Raw genomic sequence first — 20832 nt, 5'->3', positions numbered from 1 at the left:
GCACACACGTATTATGCATGAAATTCACATGATTTGTGATTTGCGACATTTTTTCTCTTTATTTGTTTTGAACGCAGATCCGTTTACTACTAGTCAGTAATACCAACTGGTACTTAAATGGTCTCTTTAGTACTGGACATTTTAGCCAGTACCGAGCAGCCGTCTAATATGTTAGATTTTTTTAGCAGTGTGATAACATAGCTCCGGCTCTTATGTACGAAATGGTGGGAATAGACTATTTTAGTCATGATGTATGGATGGTTATTGTTTCTACTCATTTTGATTTTTTTTCTTTCTGCTACAGTGCTCACGAGCGCAGCTATGGCACCGGTGGAATTTTTTTTTTGCTCATTTGCAATCAGATATAGAACCAAACTTTAAATCTGTTCTGATGTTCAAATCTATACTACAAAAATAAAAATAATTAAAAATATCTGTTATTCAAATTGAGCACACCGTATCCCTCAGGACCTGTCTGCTGAGGTTGAGAGGGATGGGACAAGAGGTAGACCTGTACAAACCGTAAGTTTGGGAATGTTTCAGTGATTGTTTTTTTCACCGTGCAACTGCTACTACCTGTCAGCTGTACCTAACTGAAAGGTCCGCCTGCGCGGGACTTCTCCGTTCTGCGCAGGGGAAATTAAAATGAGCCGCCCGCGGCCATTCCGCCGGGTATACGGACGGTGGATGGTGCTTCCGCCCGCGCGTAGCAGGTTTGTCGAGATTCGGGAAGGACGTGGGTGTTTTTTTTAATATATGTATACGGTGCAGTGGTTTTCGCAAATACAGTGGGTATACGGTCCCACTCGCTCATTTTAATATTATAGATAGGGACAGGTTGCGTCGTCCTCCTTCCTTCCCTCTGCTCCCCGAGATATCTCGAATCCGGCCGCTTGCCCCACAGCTCATCTCCCCATAATCAAATCCATGGCTGTACCGACCCGGGCTCCGGAAGGGGGCACCGCGGCGTTGCCGTCGCGCAAGGTCTGGAGGCCCAATCCACGCTCATGCTCTCCGGATGCTGCCGCTGAGTCCAACGGTGAGGCCTCCGATGTCGACCCCACCTCCGGCGACGGTGCTGACTCTGCCGCCGAAGGCAACGCATCGCCGCTCATGCCCCCACGCCAGTCGCGCGGGGAGGCCACCGCCATCAAGCTCCTCAGCTCGCATCCCATGGACCCGCCAAAGATGGATTCGAGGTTTCCTGTGGATTTCGGAAGAGGGCACAAGAAAAGGTACAGTTCTCGGAAGCTACTTCGTCGCGCTTATGATGTTCCTCGTGGCTTCTCGTGTTCTTCACAGGTGCTGATGTTCTTCGCGTTTGTTGCTGTAGGTGCAGAGGGATGGCGATGACGACTACGCGGCAGCCAGATCTCACGGATTGAGAGTTGAATCTTGCTTAGAGAGGCGGTTGCTGCTGGATCTGGCATCCAAGTGCTCCACGTGTTCAGGCTGCACTGAAGCTCGAGCTCCTGCCTCTGGCTGCACCGGCTGCAGTGCTTCCTTGGTGGAGCATCACTCATTTCTTGGGCATTGCCTCAACAAGCAGTAACCGGTGGAGGGCGATGCTGGGCTTGACAGCACTAAGCTGGCAGCTAATATGTGAACCTCATTTATGATTCTTGGGTGTCCTTTTGTTGCAAGGAAAAAATATAACTTTCTGCACTAAATAGCTTGCTTCATTATCTATAGAATAGTTGGATTTATTCTTGTTTGAGAAAATGGTGTGCATAATCTTGAGGTGACCAAATTTCGAGATTTTTTATTTTATTAAACACGTGCTGCCTTCAATTTTGACGTTTGCGTAGTTTTTTTTTTGGTTTGTGAAGAATGTGCATCTAAAGATTCTAGGCTAAAGTCTATTTATGCATCTCACATGTTCAATAGTTTCGACATCTACTATCTGCCCCAAAATATGTGAATATTATCTACTGACCATTTTTTATAATTTTTGTTATATGCAAAATGATATGTGCATGTTCATGTTATTATTATTTATAGTGTATCAAGTCAGATGCACAGGGGAAGCACTAGCATAGAGCAATCTGCAGATTATCACTGTTTGATATTATATACAAATAATAACTTAAGATATGTGCATCTTCAGTTGTGCATGCCCTTTTACCTCAAATCTTGTGATGCACAAACAGTTGTGCATGCATCTGTCGAAATAAACATTCGATGTGATTTTTTTTTACATTTACGGTTGGGTGGGAACTAAACACGGCATCCCCGACCTGTGTTCACGAGGTGAGGAAGATGAAGAGCTGCTCCGTTAGCGCCGGATGAAAGTATTTTTTTACTCTCGATGTTACTGTTGAAGATTCCAACTCTAGAACCGTCGCCCACCTGGTCTGAGCGTCTGACAACGCATGTTCCCAGCTGGACCTGCCACTGTAGAAGTACGATGGACCTGCATTCATTTATACGCTCCTACCTCCTCGGCGGTCTGCCCTCCACCCGAATCACGACGCAAACACGATCGTCCAGATTCCCGGCGGAACGGCGCCGCGCGGCACAAAATCCACTCTCGCGACCGGGAAGCTATTGTCATCGGGGACCGGTGGCGCTGCCTCACCCATGGTACGAGAAGCGATGACTAGCGTGACATAGGTGCCGGCCTACCTGGACGTCCGACCTAAAGAGGCCGCGGACGTCGAGGAGAAAGGCGTCCTCGCCGGGGTCTCCATGATGTCTACTGGTGCGCTGCCGCCGCCGCCGCCAAGACTGTGGACTCGCGCGTGCCAGTGATGGTGCGCGCTGTGGTGGCCTCCCGAGGGCCGGCTCTATAATTTTAAGTGCCCTTGGGCAAATAAGAACATAAAGACCCATGTAACAAAAAACTAACAATAACTATTATGATTAAATAAAATATAATGCTTCAGTTCTTTGTAAAAAATCGTCTTTGTGCATTTCTTGATGGAAAATCTTCAAGAACTGTATAAAGATTAATGTCATCCAAAATATTATTCTCAGTGCTACATATAGCCAAGCCATTCAATCTTTCCTCAGTGCTACAACACTTGACGGATACTCAGTCTATCTCCATTTTGTAACTATCAATTCTTTCCTCAGCTTTGTTGTCCCATCCTTCGTACCTTGATAAAGTGATTTGAATAGAGCTTAGTTGCTTCCTTCTGGCTTGAGTATATGGTATCACTTCTCAAGTCCTCATACACATCTCATAACCTTCAAGTAAAGTGACGAAGATAAACCAACCATAAAGTTCAGATCTTCCAAAATTTCCTTAGGCATGCGTTGCATTGTGGAAACAAGCTTTTCTTGCTTTACTATCTTGGTGACTCACGGTGGCGTGAGAATTGGAGACTGACGACATTCTCATCTAGCTGAGGTATCCTGGTCATCCGTCCTGGCAAGGGGACCAACTGATGACGTCTGACCGAGTGTATGGCTATTGGAGCTTCGGTTCTTGGGTTGATCATCATCATCCTTTTCACACCAACTGGCAAGGTGTCCATCTTCTCCATACTTGAGGCAATATAATCCAAGATCATGGGATCTAGTCTTCTTATGCTTTGTTGGACATCCATTGGCATAGTGCCCTTCTTTACTACATACAAAACACACTCTTTTAGCATACCCATCCTGGCTTCCTCGCTTTGTTGGACATCTATTAGCATAGTGGCCTTTTTCACCACATCTAAAGCACACTACTCCTTTAACATGTCCATCCCGACCTTCTTTCTGCTCCACCTCATTTCTTGGTGGAATGGCTTGTGCATCAGAATTCTTCTTGATAGAGTTGTCATATGGAGGTTGAACAACTTTTGGCTGCGATTGGTTGGAATTGAATTGAACACTTCTATCTGCCAATAGTTGTGCTAGCTCCACCTTTTCTTGGCTTGCTTTACTAATTTGTTTCTCAGGCTGCTTGCTTCTTCTAGGCTGAAACTCTTTGAAAGAGATAGTCCAATCCTCGAGATTCATAGTCTGAGTATTGTCTTCATCTTGGGCGACCCCTTCTAGGATTGGATCTTGGGCAGATAACTTCCTATTGATATCTAAATGGTAATGTCTTGCTTCCGCTGTCATTAAGCTATCTTCTTGGAGACACAGATGGCCATAATGCTCGCAACACTGACATGTTCCTGGAATCCTACCAACCTGATGTTGTTCTTCTATCAGCGGGTTTGGTGTTTCATAGTTCCTCTTACGTTTCCCATTGTTCCATGCTTCAGCAACTTGCCTCTTCACTGGTCCGGTGGGGACTTCTGCCCTGGTCATCTCCATGTTATCTGAAGTTGATGTTTTAGACTGCAACTTTCCTTGTAAGACACGAGCTTGCATAGCTAACAACTTTTCTTTATCAAACGGTGGCAGATCGGTTGGGATTGGATGGTTATCATAGCTAATAGAGTTGTCCTTCATAGGGAATGACGCTTACTCTGTAATATGCTGGTGGATATTGGCCCTGGTTTGAGCCATTGCTTGTAGAGTATGAGTTTGTGCTGCCATATACTCTCACATTCTGCGCTCAAATGATGAGGATATAGGTGGAACATTGAGGTCTCCTTCATTGGCTCGATCTTCATGATCTCTATTTGTGGCAGAACTAGTTTGAATTACACCAGTTTGAGTGCGCTAAACATCTAAACGCGCCTCAACCGGTATAATCATTGGTCTGTCGGGTAACATCCCGATGTAACCACTGAATATCCGATCGTAACACAAGTATACATCCCGCACGAAGGCGAGTCAGAGATACAACATTCCACAAAATTTTACATCACATAGATAAGGGGTGTAATTTACATCAGAGTTTAAAAGCTAGCAAGCCGAAGTTTTAGCTTTTACAAACTTGTTTAGAAGGTTCTATAAGAGTTAAAAATAAGCTACGCTTACTATAGAAGTTCTGTAGTGGAAAAGTAAAACACGACTATGCACAAACGTCGTAGGGTTGATGCCATGGTAAGCCCGAACATGACATCATTCAGCCAAGTCATTGCTGGTCGGGGATGGTTCCCACTCCATAGACCAGCCAGTAGGTAAAACACTAGGCAAAGTCAAACTAGTGTTTTGGTCATCACAAGTCATTCCTGAAAACAAAGTCACAAGCAAGACTGAGTATACTAATACTCAGCAAGACTAACCCGACTAAGGGTCTATACTAGCTATTTAACTAGACATGCAAGGTTTGTGAAGGCTCTGGAGTTTCTTTTGCTGAAAAGCAACAAAGAGTAGATCCTTACTTTCAAATTTTAGCTTTCAGATTCTAGTTAGATTAACTAGTCTAGATAAGCACCTATCTACACAAACATGGTAGAGGGTTAATTTGCATCCAACAAGATTAAGTATCATAAATTTTTCACTTCTTACTCTATGTGGCAAAGGGATCAAGCGGTCTCAATATCCGCGAGAAACGAACGATTCTGAATCAAATTTCCAACCTTGCAAGGGTAAACCTAACACACACACTTGGAGCACTGTCGAGTCACTCCCAAGCAACCGTTTGCTTCTCATTCCGGTTCATGGATCAGTGCCACTCTCTCCGACTACAGGGAACAGTCCACATCCCTGCACCCGTGGTGTTGTAACATAATTTAACTTCCAACATAACTTAACTTCCTATCTCTAAGAGAGAGTGGGAGGTATGTCTACTCGCCGGGCCGATCAGTTACTAGGCTTACCGTGTACCGTATTTACGGCATGTGGCTAGTACTTTCAAACGCTTAACCACCGCTACCACACACTGCGGCCTTAGCAATTTATCAATACAGACGGATTTCAACCATGAAGCTTGTAACCAAATCCGTCCATGGTCCTTATAGTGATTGCAAGAAAGTAAACAATCAACTCCTATAAAGCTCGCGAGTGACAGGCAATCACTCGACTTTTACCGGTCCTAATTAGTATAGCATCTATTCGGACTCAGATTTCTAGTGTTCAATCAATAGGTACCTAGAATTATGCATCTAAGGATTTCAATCAACTCCAATAACTTAAATGCACAAGTAAAAAAAAGGATTATGCACCGGGGCTTGCCTTCAGTGGTGTCTATAGAGTCAGTAGGCTTTGGTTCTTCCGAATCGGAGTTCGGGACTACAGTTATTTCAACAATGTTGGCCTGAGTTTCAGAAAAATCCCCGACTGGCTCCTAGATGAGCTCGTATGTTCCGTCTGCTAGCGATGTTGTTTCTATATGCAATGCAGTAGTTGGAAATTAGTGAAGTGCTTGAGTATTGCTTTCCTTCACTATAAAGTTGCAATCCAATAAAGTAAATAGTTAAGATTAAACTTAAAAGTTTTACTTTACTGGGCAATTGTTTATAGAGTAAAATTGAATACAAAGAACTCCATAAAATAACATGAAAAAGGGATTTTTATTTCAACAAAAAGTATTTTTAAAAGAAATCCTGAAGAACATAAACAATACATTAGAAAGAAATTTTAAAAGTACAAACTAGAGTCCACTAATGGGTCTAGGAAAAATATACAGAGCTTGACATACTCTAAAGAGCATATGGTCAAAAGCTCATTCAAAGTATAGCTCTAGAACAAAAGATATAAATAAAAAGAGCTATAAGCTAACCCTATTTTTAGAATTAGCTACACAAGAAAATAACTCAAACTCATAGCATCAAACTGTAGAGCTAATCACAAGGAACACAACAAAATTGGTTTGACATTTTTCTACATTTTTCTAGGATTTTTCAAAGTTCCATCACATAAAATAAAGAAAAGGTTTTGATCTTTTGCAGAAAGGACCCTAGAAAGATTCAAATAATTGCAATTGGGTCCTTGACCCAAGGAAGAAGAAGACAGGGGAGGGCCGGTCGGATTCCGGCAAGGGGGTTCATCGGCGATGAGGGACAAGGGGCTAGGGAGGTACAGTGAGCCATGGCGCACCTGTTGGGGTGCTTGGGAGCCAGCAAAGAAGGTCGGAGAAGGCTCGTCGGCGTGAGACAGGGGGCGGCGGCGGAGGGGAACGACGACGGCGGTGCTCCAACAGGGGAACGGCGGCAAGAAGTGGCGGGTTAGCTTCACAGGGTCACGGCGAAGCTAACTAGGGGGTCGTGGTGATGGGAGTGGCGCTACAGCGGCGGGTCGACGGCGGCATGGGTTCGCCGGAATTAAGAAAAAGGGCGGCGATGGCGTATGCCGGCGATAGTGCCTGGCCGGGGCAATTTATAGCCCAGAGATGAGAAGGATGAGTGACAGGAGGAGCTCTGGAGATGAGTTCGACTAAGGGAAAGGTGAATTCGGTGGCAGACAGAGAGATCCATGGCGGCTGGCCAGGTGGCGCTCGGGGCGGCGTGGCGCAGGGCTAGCAGGCCAACAAAGGCGGTGCTAGTTGCGGCGGGGCTTCACGTACGACGCGTGGAGGCGGCGAGGCGGTTCACAGAGGTGGTTCCCAGCGGCGGTCGAGCTCGCCGGAGAAAGAAATAGGGGCGGCGACTGCGGCGCGACGTGGGAAGAGGAGAGGGCGCCAGCAAGGAAGGGGGTGGGGCCAGGGGGAAGCCGGGAAGTCGATTATTGTCCCAACCGGCAGCGCGAAGCCAAAGCGCGGTGGGGAAATGGCGGCGGCGGCGCTACAGAAGCTCCGGCGAAGCTGGAGCTTGAAGAAGACTGGGAGGACTTGGTTGTAAAATGTGAAAATTCAGGGGCCTAGAAGTAAAGTAAAATTTGCCGCTGAATTAGGGCTCAAATGAAAAAATACCCAAAATGAAAGTTGTTCAGTTTTTCAAGATCTACAACTTTCATATTGTGCAAATTTGCACTAGATCAAAGGATTTTAAAATATTTTCAAAAGTTCAAATGAACTCTAATTTATAAAAGAAAAACACTTTTTGGTAGCAAATTACAACAAATTTAGGACTAAAATGCAATAAAGCTGCCAAGTAATGATTACTAGCATGTTTGCAAGAAAGCCCTTCACAAAGTTGAATTTGCTCACTTAAGTTAAAAACTTTTGCAAAAAGGGACTTGTAATTTTCCATAATTACAAAAATACCCCTATTTTTGCATTGAAAATTTAAACTTTCACACAAGAACAAACACAAATTTCACACATTATCCTATGTTCTAGTTACTAGACACCTAAAGTGTCACACTATTGGGACTCGCCATCTGGTTGGATGGTAAAGACAAGATCAGAAGTGAATGACAATAAATAAATAATGATAAAGAAAGATAGAAGAACAAGGTAGAGTCCATTCATCAAAAGAAGGTATGTTCAAAAGGAGGTGAGCTGGGGATGAGATTGGAGAATCATTCATCAAAACAGATGTATGTTCAAAATCAAGAAGTAATCAAGGAGCTAGAGAGAATAAGTAGATGATGGTTGAGGGTTTAGAAAAAAAACCAGAAACGGTAAATGACCAAGGGTCAAGTATCAAAATAAGTTATCAAGGAGAGGGTAAGTCAATAGACAGGGATGGGGGGTTTTACATTTGCAAAATAAGGAAGTGCAAATGAACAGAGATCAGGTGAGAAAGGTGAGTTATCAAGATGAATTGAGAAACAAAAATAGTTAAGAAGTGAGAATATTCACCAAAGAAGTCAAGGATTAATAAGGAATTGTTTTTATAATAAACTAGTCCTTAGAAAGTGACCAGTGTTATCTAGGCTTACGTCCTACAGTCCATACAGCTCTTATACCACTTCTGTCATACCCGATTTTAAAGACAAAACCGAATGCATCTCTATATGTATGCCAGGATCAAGTTCCATACATATAGTGAAAATATAAGTGAATAATCAGTAATAGTATCACGAAAAAGAGAATTAAAATAAATTAAAGACTATCAGAGTTATACAGCTTATCCTGGAAATGAAGACTCTAAACTTAACAGGCAATCGACTGGGGGCTGCGTAGGCCTAGAACTCAGCATCATCTTCAAAAGACTTTACAACAACGTTTTCTTCTGAGCAGCAGTAAGTAAGGGTGAGTACACTTATGGTTGGTACTCAGCAAGGCCACAAAAAATAACTAGAAAATGATTTAAATCCATTTTCAAATTAAATTAATCATGTGAGGGTCTAGGCCGCTCTTGACCGTGAGCACGGCTGATACATCAGTTTTAAACACTATGCAGAGGTTGTACACTTTGACCACAAGTTGCGTAAAAGTTCAGAAGAACTTTGGACCCAATTATGATGTGCTAGCCGGGCACAATACCACACTTCTGAGGTGTGGTTGCATAGGTACGCTACGAGGCATTTACAAAAATTCCCTAATAAGAAGTAGTACGCTAAGGTTTCCGGAGCAGTAGTAGAGCATAAGCCTCCCTAATGGGCATAGTGTCCTAACAAAGACCACATCCCAAGAGAACCGGGTTATACCCCATCTCCCGCTGCCCCTCTTGCCCTTTCAGTAAGACCACTTCAAATTAGAGTCTCTAATTAATTAGCCAAGACCAGAGCCATATGGTTCTTGTGGTTGTACGGTTTTCCTGGGTGGTTCTCCATGTTCCAATTAATTCATCATAGTATTCTTATAATAAAGCATAAGTAGAAGGGTTGTTTGGGACACTTGCCTTCTCCAACGAAAGCTACTCTTACTATTCTTCAGCTCTTGTTCACTTGGAAAACTTGATCTTCCAGCTTCGAACATTGATCCTTCTACTCGAAGCAATCATACAAAGCAAGCAAACAAGAACAACTAAGAACAATACACCAAAACAAAATAAAAGTTTTAAAAAAGCATACTAAAGGATAGGGCTCGATTCTAAGGATCACGCAATCGCAAAAAATGATGAGAACGGAACTAAGGTTGAAAAGCCACTGCTATCGAAAGGTTTGAATTATAAAAGAAAACATAAGAACTATAAACTTTATTTATTTTATTTAAAAAACACATGTAAAGGGTATTTAAAAGAAAACATCCCTCGTTGTAATTAATCATATTACATATTTGCATTTATAAAAAGACGCCGTTAACTTAGTCAAATTTTATACATGGTTGTCTATGTACAAATTACACTAATTAATCAATTATTTAGAAACAAAACTTATGAGAGCATCTAAACGGGTAGCTGATTCTAGGTGAACAAAACAAATTATTTTGAAAACACATTTAAGTTGGCATTAATCATATTAATATCAATTATGAAAACCGAGGTAAACATCTAATTAGCTTTTACTTAGAAAAACTAGATGAGAGAATATTAATCAAATTAAATCTATATTTAATTAAAAAAGGAACTGCAACACAATGACACAATGACACTACTAAACGATAGCTTACGCTAATACAAAACTAACGCAACAAGGACGAGCTAAAACGGAGCTAAAACGGTGAAGATATGGCTTAAGCTAGGTTCCAGGGACTTTTCTGCGAGGATTTTGAACTTCTATGGGCTAGATATGAAGAAAACAGGGGCTAGAACCTAATTAAACCCTATACGCTGGGGCTAGCATGCAAAAACTCAAGTCTTGGATGGCGAGTTCTAATTCTAGGAAGTTCGTGGGTTAAAATGGAAGAAAAAGGACCTTTCTGGAATTATTTTTGAACTGATATGGACGGGGGGGGGTTGATTTGCAGAAAAGATGGGGGCCCTTTTGCAAAAGTGCTGCGGCGGCTCTGGTTCGGCTCAAATCTAACAGATCTGATCCGTTGGAGAGGGGGAGAGGTAAAAAGGGGCTGGAGAGGGTCCTCACCACCTCACCTAGCTCCGGTGACGATCGGGCGGTGAGGAAGCATGGCGGAGCGGGAGATCAACAGTGGCGGCATCGAGCTTGAAACGGCGGTGGCGCTGCGCCGTAGAGCAAAGGGAGCGCGAGATTCGGAAGCAGGGAAAGGAGCGAGGCAAGGCTCAGGTGCGCCATTTATAGGCGGGGAGAGGTATAGGGAAGGCCGGGAAAGGGAGGAGAAAGGGTCGCGACGCTTGGGTGGCCAGCCACTAAGGCCGCCGTGATGGCTGCCGTTACTGGCCGAGGGAGTAAGGATCGCGTGCGTCGCGGCCGTTACGGTCGTCAATGCCGCGGGGAAAGAGGGGAGGCAGAGCTCGGGGGCGGGCGTCCGCGGCGGGGAAGGCACGCGACGCTTGTTTGGAAAGGGGGTGGCGGGAGGTAGAAGGAGGTGCAGACGTGTGGGCCCCAGCTGGAAGTGAGAGAGAGGAAGAGGGATGGCGGGTTGGGTTGGGCCGGTGCTGGTTGTTTGGGCCGCGGCAAAAGAAAGAAAGGGGGGAGTTGGGCTGGGCTGGAGAGGGAGGGAGGAAGAGGAAAAGTTTTATTTTGTTTTTTAAAAAAATTAAACACTATTTGAACAAATCCATTTGAATTCAAACAACTTCTACTTTATGGTGTTACAAACTCTACCCCCCTAAAGATAATCTCGTCCCGAGATTCATGTTGACGGTGCTTAAGTGTCATTTTCACCCGTCAACTATACTCAATAATAAAGGAAAACTACATGCCTTACTCCCATATTTGTATCACTAACCTCGCTCCACAGTTGTTTTTGAGTTTTGTACATTTCAGATGAGCAGGAGAGGAATAAGACGAAAACACACAGCAGACGCCATACAACTACGCAGAATATCGCATCCGGCGTCACACCCTTATAAATTGGGCCCACATGTCAGAGGAAACAGGGCCACCACGCAAGATGCGCCAGAGGATAAGGATAAGGATCAAAGAATATACCATCCAGCAGAAGATCAGGCCGAGAGGCTGCCAGGTGGGGTCGGCTGACCCCCTGGGTCGGCCGAACCTGGCCTAGTTTCCGTCCAAGTGCACTTCGAGGAGGAGTGGCTGCCAAGGCACCTGATCACCTTCCATATGTGCGTTGGCGGAAAACTGACCTCTAGAGCTATAAATAGGCCTCTCCTCCACCCCCCCCCACATACACTTCATTCCATTCTCTCCAAGAAGGCTCTCTCTCTTGCTCTCTTAGCTAGGTAGTGGAGCTAGGCTAGTTCTCTTTAGCGAGAAAGTCGTCCTCGGGGGTCATTGAGCAATCCTCGGCTCCTAGTATGGCTTTGTATCCGACTTGTCAGACTTCTATTCATAATATAGAGTTTTGCCATGATTGCTTTGCTATCTTGATAGTTTATCAATCCATACTTAGTTCGTTCATAAGTTATGCTACGGTCTTGGTTAGGCCTGATGATCTGGGTACGGATAGAGGTTCGTTGTGCTTTTGGGCTTGCTCTAGTGTTTTACTCGTCCATCCAAAGGGTGGGAGACCTGGGGAAACTAGAGTAGTGACTTCATACACGACCGTGATGCTCGGGTATGCGGGATCCTTCGGATATGACCATTCTCCACGGTGTGGCTGGGGTAGACGGCAGGTGGTGACAGCCATGTCCGTCTGGCGTAACAGCAGTGTTGCGTTTAGCGTACTCCCCGACGTTCGGGTTCGGTGTAGGAGTTCATGCAAAGAGGTAACGGGACTGGATTTACTCCGGTGCAGGACCTTCTCCCCGCTATCCCATTTTCCTGACACCTGTAGTCCTAACCATGATCTAACATGACCCCAGCTTTGGATAGAAGCACTAGGACACCTAACCTAGCCTAAGCTCCAGCTGACTTGATGTAGGATAGAGTAGTTCTTTGTTTTATAGTTTCTCTCATTTATTCCTTCCTCTTGGAGTGTGGATGTGTGCTGTGTCACATTACCCTTGCTTATTCTTTATCTGTACTTAACCCTGTTAGAGTATTGTCTATAGCTTGAGGCACAATGTCTTGGTTAATGTTGAGTACAATACCTTTGCCGCTGCCGTCCTTTGGGACACAAATAAATAACGATACCCTTACTCTCCGGGTGAAATGCTACAACAGCATATCTGTGCGCTTGTGGATCCATCTGTAATTGTATTGATTATACCACGAGAGTGGCACCACTTGGGTGCAGTTGCTAGGATGGGTTCGGCGCCCTCATTTCTAGTGATTGCACTACGGACTGCCAATAGGCATTTCTGGCGCTGTTGCTAAGGATTAACCATTCCTAGTGATTGCGCTAATAAATGTCAACAAGCATTTCTGGCGCCGTTGCCGGGGACGGCATGTGAACAAAGATATTGTGCTGATATTAACTTAGACCTTGTACTCAGGATATAGTCTTTACTCTTTCAGGCTAATGGCACTTTATATCTTCTTTTATTTTTGATTTGAAAGAAGACAGGGGTAGTGTATGACTGGTTTCTCCCTGCCGGAAAACTACATAGATAATCCAGAGAGGCTCGTGAGAAAGGCACGACCTCGCGTCGTTCCTCCTCTCGCTATCCTCCGGGCACAGGAACCCATTTCGGAAGCACCACTCGTTCTTGAGGCTATGGCTGAAAAGACTCTCCGCGAGTTCTCTATCCCCTCCACCGACAATGTGGCCACTGGCCCCAACATCAATGTCGGGGATGTGAACTTCGAGCTCAAATCAAGCCTCATCAACATGGTGCAGGCTAGCTCATTCTGTGGCAAGCCAAATGAGGACGCAAATGCACATTTGCAGAATTTTTTGGAGCTCTGCGACACTGTTGTCATACAGGATGTCGCCGCCGACATTGTCAAGCTTCGTCTGTTTCCCTTTTCCCTCCTGGGGAAGGCAAAATAGTGGTTTTATAAAGAAAAGGACATCGACACCTGGGCCAAATGCTCCAATGCGTTCCTCGCAAAATTCTTCCTACTGGGCAAAACAAATGCCCTGCGTGGGAGAATTTCAAGTTTCCAGTAGACAGGGATGGAATCCATCCCAGAAGCTTGGGAGAGGCTGCAGAAATACATCCTGGCCTGTCGTCATCATGGCATGGACGAGTGGCTCGTCCTGCAAAGCTTCTACAACGGGCTCACAACGACATCTCGAGCCAATATTGATGCTACTGCTGGAGGAGCCTTCCTCGACCTGACCATAACCAAATCCAAAGCATTAGTCGAGAAGATAGTCTCCAATAAGGGGTGGAGTGATGAATGACTCCAACCCCGCACCAAGGGCACGCATATCGTCAAGGAGACGGATATGATCGTTGCCAAATTGGACCTCCTACTGAAGCATCTCGACAAAAGGGCCGAATTCAAGAAGCAGAGAGAAAACTATGCTCGTGCCATGGAATCGTACTTCACGTGCAAAGTCTGTGGTAATGAAGGACACTCGGGGAACGACTGCCCCAAAACTCGTGAAGACTGCGCCTACCTCAACAACAACAACAACAACAACGTGTACCGTCCACAACAAGGAGGCCAGAGGTGGAACCAGCCACGTCCACCTTTTCAGGGAGGTAATAACTACAATCCTTCATATAATTCGAATTTCAATTCAAACCAACCTCCCTTGAGAGAACTTGTTCTTGGCCAAGTTAAAATCAACAAAAATATAAATAAAAAGCTTTTGGCCAATGATAAAACCCTGGAAAGTTTAAATGTTAAGCTTGAAGCTTTGTCTTCTACTCTTAAAAATCAGTTAAGTTTCAACAAAATGATCGAAACCTAGCTTGCACAAATTGCTACTTCATTACATGCTGTTGAGAGCGAGAAGATCCCGGGGCAACCCGAGTCTCCCGTTGAAAATGTCAGCATGATGTCTACCGGATGGGATAACTCGTCCCGGAGGCCACCACGCAATAACCATGCAGGTAGGTACTATCCCCCAAGGAACGACGTTTGGGATGGCATGGTGGCAGCGGTGCAAGAGGAGCTAGGGGTCCCCATGATCAGGTGCTCGATCTACATCAAACACTTCGAGCGATGCCTATGCGATCTGGGGGGCAAGCGTGAATATAATGCCAAGGTAATATATGAAGCACTTGAATATCCTGCTCTTTTCCCAACAACTATGCTCGTACAGCTTGCAGATTCAACCATTCGGTATTCCGAAGGGATAGCCGAACACATATTCGTACGAGTACGAGACTCCTTCGTCCTTGCCGACTTTGTGGTAATGGATATGGAGGGTGACCTCGGAGTCGACCTCGTACTTCGGCGACCTTTTCTAAGGTCTGCCAAGGCAAGGATCGATGTCGGAAAGGGAGAAATCCGTTTCCGTGTCGGAAGGGAGGATATGGTTTTCAAGTTCAAAAAGAAGGAAGAGCAGCGCTTCATGATCCAACAAGACAGGGCAAGCACTCTGGGGTGCACTAGAACCCCAGCCAGAACAACGACCCTCCACACCTAAAAGAAAGAAGGAAAAGAAGGCGTGGCGAAAAGTCAAGAGTTCGCCCTCGTCCAGTTCTCCAGGACGAGCCGACGAATGGTAAGAACTATGGAGAAAAGTCATGCACGTCGGACTTTAAACGACCCGCCCTTGCTAAAGATAAATTGGTATTTATCTCATATTTTCTTTCTCCGCTTTTTAATATTTTTTTTGCACCTTATTTGTTTTTCTCCACTGCATATTTGAAATTTTCAAAATTGTTTTCTGCATGCTAGAATTTTTCTAGCACTTTTCCCTTTTTACAAAAAGACCAAAAATATTTTTTGAGTTTTAAAATCCTTTGGGAAAAATAATTTTGATATCTTTTTGAGCAAACTTTTGGCCGTGCACCATATTTCCAAAGTTCATAACCATTGAGGAAGCTTCTGGCCAAAGGGGGGCACCAGGGGGCCACCCTAGGGCTGGCCGACCCCACAGGTCGGCCGATCCAGGACCAACGGCTCCTGGGCCCCACCTTCTCCAACGGCTACCTGACCGTTGTGCCTGGCTCTTCCTCGGGTGCACTCACCCAAATTCCTTTAAATAGAGGCCGAGAGAGGGGTGATGAGCTCTCATGCTCACTCTCTCCACTCTCACTCCCTCTCACACATTCTTGCTCGGGTTTCCTTTGGATTTTGACTCAAGTCTGATTGCAAGAACACACTCTCTCTCATTTTTTGCTGCAAGATTGATCACATATTTGGAGGAACAACTTTTGGGTAAGAGTTTCATTTTCATTTCACTAACGTAACCAGAATCGAGTTGTTCTCGTTCGTTCTTGTTCGTTCTTGTTGCAAACATGAGAGGTGCATGGTGGAAAATTTCCGGAGCTCTCAAGAGGATGACGAGGTTGGGCTCGTCCCGTTCACAGGGCGAGTCGAGCTCTCATCATTCCCCCGAACCTGCACCAACACCGACTACAATGGATTATGAGCAAGACGAACAAGAAGAACATTTCGAGGAGCAAGCTGCAGAACCGCAAGCCGAGGACATGGAGATAGATGAAGATGATGCACCATACCTCGACTTGCAAGATGACCGCGAGCGTCAAGCCTACGCCATGATCAAGAATCGAAGCTTTGGTCATACCAGAGCCTTCGATCCGGACCTTCTTGAAAAAACAGGAATGGATGTTGACTTTGCTCATGTTTGGCATGCGGTTGGATGGGATGGTTTTGTGCCCGTTGAGGAGAATAGTTCTCGTCTCCTCACCATCCAGTTTCTTTGCACTCTTCGGGAGGTGGACGATGGTGTTTCTTTCCAACTTTTTAGAGTTGAACGCTATTTTAATTAGAGAAATTTCAGTCACCTCCTTGGTTTTAGCGCTCGCTTGCCAGTTTCCCTTGCAAAAGCTTGCCGTGGTTTTGATCGACATGATGTAAGGATCACTGGGGTGTCCGACTCTAGAGGCGGAGGGGGTGAATAGGGTCGCTAATCGCTTTTTAACCTAGGGCTCAAACTACCTGCATAAGATAAACCTAACATGTCCTATACATGCTAGTTATGACTAAGGTTTATCTATGCTACTCTCTATTTACCCTTAAAAGACTTGCAACCTAGCCAATCCTAATCAAAATAACTAGAAAAGTAAAGGGACGCAAGATAGAGTAAATGCGGAAACGTAATGCGGTAAGTAAAGAGGTAAGTGCAAGAGGGATGCAAACTCCCGAGTAGACACGGTCATGTAACGTGGTTCGGCACAAACGCCTACGTCCACGGGACACCGAGGCTCTTCCGATCACCGTCTTGCACTACGCCACCAAGGCGATGCCGGCAAGCAAAGGCAAGTGCCCCTAAGACACCGAGTCTCGTGCACCGCCACTGTCTCTCTCGGTCACCCGGCCGTAATCGACTACGGAGCTTCTCCACCAAGGAGGGGGCCTCCTCTTCCCCCGCACAAAGTGTCGTTGCCACTCCACACCAAGACGGAGGGTCACACGACGGATCACAAGTTGCTTGCCACAGCAAGACTTTCCTCAAGGGAGCTCTTGCAAGAACTAATCCTTATTACAAGCACTAAGCACTCTCACAAGTGTGCTTAAGCCTATATGATGTACAATGAAGCTCTATGGTGGTTGGAGATGTTCTTGGGTGTGTGTGGGATGTCCAGCAACTCCAGCACTTTCAAATGACCCGGCCTTGGGGGTATATATAGGCAGCATAAGCAAATATAGCCGTTGGAGAAAAGCTGCCAGAAAACTGCGTAACGCCGGTTAATCCGACGTACCCCAAAAGCCATCATCGGTTCAACCGGTGTATGTAAACTGCTAATTGAAAAACTAGCCGTTAGCAATCAACCGGTGTATCGCCGGTTTAACCGATGTAATCAACCGGTGTATGTAATATTAGGGACAGGTTGCGTCGTCCTCCTTCCTTCCCTCTGCTCCCCGAGATATCTCGAATCCGGCCGCTTGCCCCACAGCTCATCTCCCCATAATCAAATCCATGGCTGTACCGACCCGGGCTCCGGAAGGGGGCACCGCGGCGTTGCCGTCGCGCAAGGTCTGGAGGCCCAATCCACGCTCATGCTCTCCGGATGCTGCCGCTGAGTCCAACGGTGAGGCCTCCGATGTCGACCCCACCTCCGGCGACGGTGCTGACTCTGCCGCCGAAGGCAACGCATCGCCGCTCATGCCCCCACGCCAGTCGCGCGGGGAGGCCACCGCCATCAAGCTCCTCAGCTCGCATCCCATGGACCCGCCAAAGATGGATTCGAGGTTTCCTGTGGATTTCGGAAGAGGGCACAAGAAAAGGTACAGTTCTCGGAAGCTACTTCGTCGCGCTTATGATGTTCCTCGTGGCTTCTCGTGTTCTTCACAGGTGCTGATGTTCTTCGCGTTTGTTGCTGTAGGTGCAGAGGGATGGCGATGACGACTACGCGGCAGCCAGATCTCACGGATTGAGAGTTGAATCTTGCTTAGAGAGGCGGTTGCTGCTGGATCTGGCATCCAAGTGCTCCACGTGTTCAGGCTGCACTGAAGCTCGAGCTCCTGCCTCTGGCTGCACCGGCTGCAGTGCTTCCTTGGTGGAGCATCACTCATTTCTTGGGCATTGCCTCAACAAGCAGTAACCGGTGGAGGGCGATGCTGGGCTTGACAGCACTAAGCTGGCAGCTAATATGTGAACCTCATTTATGATTCTTGGGTGTCCTTTTGTTGCAAGGAAAAAATATAACTTTCTGCACTAAATAGCTTGCTTCATTATCTATAGAATAGTTGGATTTATTCTTGTTTGAGAAAATGGTGTGCATAATCTTGAGGTGACCAAATTTCGAGATTTTTTATTTTATTAAACACGTGCTGCCTTCAATTTTGACGTTTGCGTAGTTTTTTTTTTGGTTTGTGAAGAATGTGCATCTAAAGATTCTAGGCTAAAGTCTATTTATGCATCTCACATGTTCAATAGTTTCGACATCTACTATCTGCCCCAAAATATGTGAATATTATCTACTGACCATTTTTTATAATTTTTGTTATATGCAAAATGATATGTGCATGTTCATGTTATTATTATTTATAGTGTATCAAGTCAGATGCACAGGGGAAGCACTAGCATAGAGCAATCTGCAGATTATCACTGTTTGATATTATATACAAATAATAACTTAAGATATGTGCATCTTCAGTTGTGCATGCCCTTTTACCTCAAATCTTGTGATGCACAAACAGTTGTGCATGCATCTGTCGAAATAAACATTCGATGTGATTTTTTTTTACATTTACGGTTGGGTGGGAACTAAACACGGCATCCCCGACCTGTGTTCACGAGGTGAGGAAGATGAAGAGCTGCTCCGTTAGCGCCGGATGAAAGTATTTTTTTACTCTCGATGTTACTGTTGAAGATTCCAACTCTAGAACCGTCGCCCACCTGGTCTGAGCGTTTGACAACGCATGTTCCCAGCTGGACCTGCCACTGTAGAAGTACGATGGACCTGCAACTGTTCATTTATACGCTCCTACCTCCTCGGCGGTCTGCCCTCCACCCGAATCACGACGCAAACACGATCGTCCAGATTCCCGGCGGAACGGCGCCGCGCGGCACAAAATCCACTCTCGCGACCGGGAAGCTATTGTCATCGGGGACCGGTGGCGCTGCCTCACCCATGGTACGAGAAGCGATGACTAGCGTGACATAGGTGCCGGCCTACCTGGACGTCCGACCTAAAGAGGCCGCGGACGTCGAGGAGAAAGGCGTCCTCGCCGGGGTCTCCATGATGTCTACTGGTGCGCTGCCGCCGCCGCCGCCAAGACTGTGGACTCGCGCGTGCCAGTGATGGTGCGCGCTGTGGTGGCCTCCCGAGGGCCGGCTCTATAATTTTAAGTGCCCTTGGGCAAATAAGAACATAAAGACCCATGTAACAAAAAACTAACAATAACTATTATGATTAAATAAAATATAATGCTTCAGTTCTTTGTAAAAAATCGTCTTTGTGCATTTCTTGATGGAAAATCTTCAAGAACTGTATAAAGATTAATGTCATCCAAAATATTATTCTCAGTGCTACATATAGCCAAGCCATTCAATCTTTCCTCAGTGCTACAACACTTGACGGATACTCAGTCTATCTCCATTTTGTAACTATCAATTCTTTCCTCAGCTTTGTTGTCCCATCCTTCGTACCTTGATAAAGTGATTTGAATAGAGCTTAGTTGCTTCCTTCTGGCTTGAGTATATGGTATCACTTCTCAAGTCCTCATACACATCTCATAACCTTCAAGTAAAGTGACGAAGATAAACCAACCATAAAGTTCAGATCTTCCAAAATTTCCTTAGGCATGCGTTGCATTGTGGAAACAAGCTTTTCTTGCTTTACTATCTTGGTGACTCACGGTGGCGTGAGAATTGGAGACTGACGACATTCTCATCTAGCTGAGGTATCCTGGTCATCCGTCCTGGCAAGGGGACCAACTGATGACGTCTGACCGAGTGTATGGCTATTGGAGCTTCGGTTCTTGGGTTGATCATCATCATCCTTTTCACACCAACTGGCAAGGTGTCCATCTTCTCCATACTTGAGGCAATATAATCCAAGATCATGGGATCTAGTCTTCTTATGCTTTGTTGGACATCCATTGGCATAGTGCCCTTCTTTACTACATACAAAACACACTCTTTTAGCATACCCATCCTGGCTTCCTCGCTTTGTTGGACATCTATTAGCATAGTGGCCTTTTTCACCACATCTAAAGCACACTACTCCTTTAACATGTCCATCCCGACCTTCTTTCTGCTCCACCTCATTTCTTGGTGGAATGGCTTGTGCATCAGAATTCTTCTTGATAGAGTTGTCATATGGAGGTTGAACAACTTTTGGCTGCGATTGGTTGGAATTGAATTGAACACTTCTATCTGCCAATAGTTGTGCTAGCTCCACCTTTTCTTGGCTTGCTTTACTAATTTGTTTCTCAGGCTGCTTGCTTCTTCTAGGCTGAAACTCTTTGAAAGAGATAGTCCAATCCTCGAGATTCATAGTCTGAGTATTGTCTTCATCTTGGGCGACCCCTTCTAGGATTGGATCTTGGGCAGATAACTTCCTATTGATATCTAAATGGTAATGTCTTGCTTCCGCTGTCATTAAGCTATCTTCTTGGAGACACAGATGGCCATAATGCTCGCAACACTGACATGTTCCTGGAATCCTACCAACCTGATGTTGTTCTTCTATCAGCGGGTTTGGTGTTTCATAGTTCCTCTTACGTTTCCCATTGTTCCATGCTTCAGCAACTTGCCTCTTCACTGGTCCGGTG

The 20832-nt window shown here is 45.4% G+C and overlaps 2 protein-coding genes across 3 annotated transcripts; both read left to right on the top strand.

Moving 5' to 3' along the window:
- Window positions 1–754: 754 nt before the first annotated feature.
- On the top strand, window positions 755–18404 carry LOC120643988. The gene is made up of 3 exons (XM_039920510.1): window positions 755–837; window positions 17441–17838; window positions 17937–18404. Exons 2-3 carry the CDS (start codon window positions 17531–17533, stop codon window positions 17986–17988), a joined length of 360 nt encoding a protein of 119 aa, XP_039776444.1. The 5' UTR covers window positions 755–837; window positions 17441–17530; the 3' UTR covers window positions 17989–18404.
- LOC120643989 lies at window positions 835–1769 on the top strand. 2 transcript variants are annotated; one of them, XM_039920513.1, is made up of 2 exons: window positions 835–1235; window positions 1340–1758. In XM_039920513.1, exons 1-2 carry the CDS (start codon window positions 928–930, stop codon window positions 1383–1385), a joined length of 354 nt encoding a protein of 117 aa, XP_039776447.1. In that variant the 5' UTR covers window positions 835–927; the 3' UTR covers window positions 1386–1758. The 2 variants fall into 2 exon arrangements, with proteins under 2 accessions (XP_039776447.1, XP_039776445.1); XM_039920511.1 differs by having other exon boundaries at window positions 837–1235; window positions 1334–1769.
- Window positions 18405–20832: the final 2428 nt, after the last annotated feature.

The sequence above is a fragment of the Panicum virgatum genome, chromosome 8K (genome assembly GCF_016808335.1).
Source record: "Panicum virgatum strain AP13 chromosome 8K, P.virgatum_v5, whole genome shotgun sequence".
NCBI classification, from domain to species: domain Eukaryota; kingdom Viridiplantae; phylum Streptophyta; class Magnoliopsida; order Poales; family Poaceae; genus Panicum; species Panicum virgatum.
The sequence above is the reverse complement of the archived record's forward strand: the minus strand, read 5'-3'. Positions and strand labels throughout refer to the sequence as shown.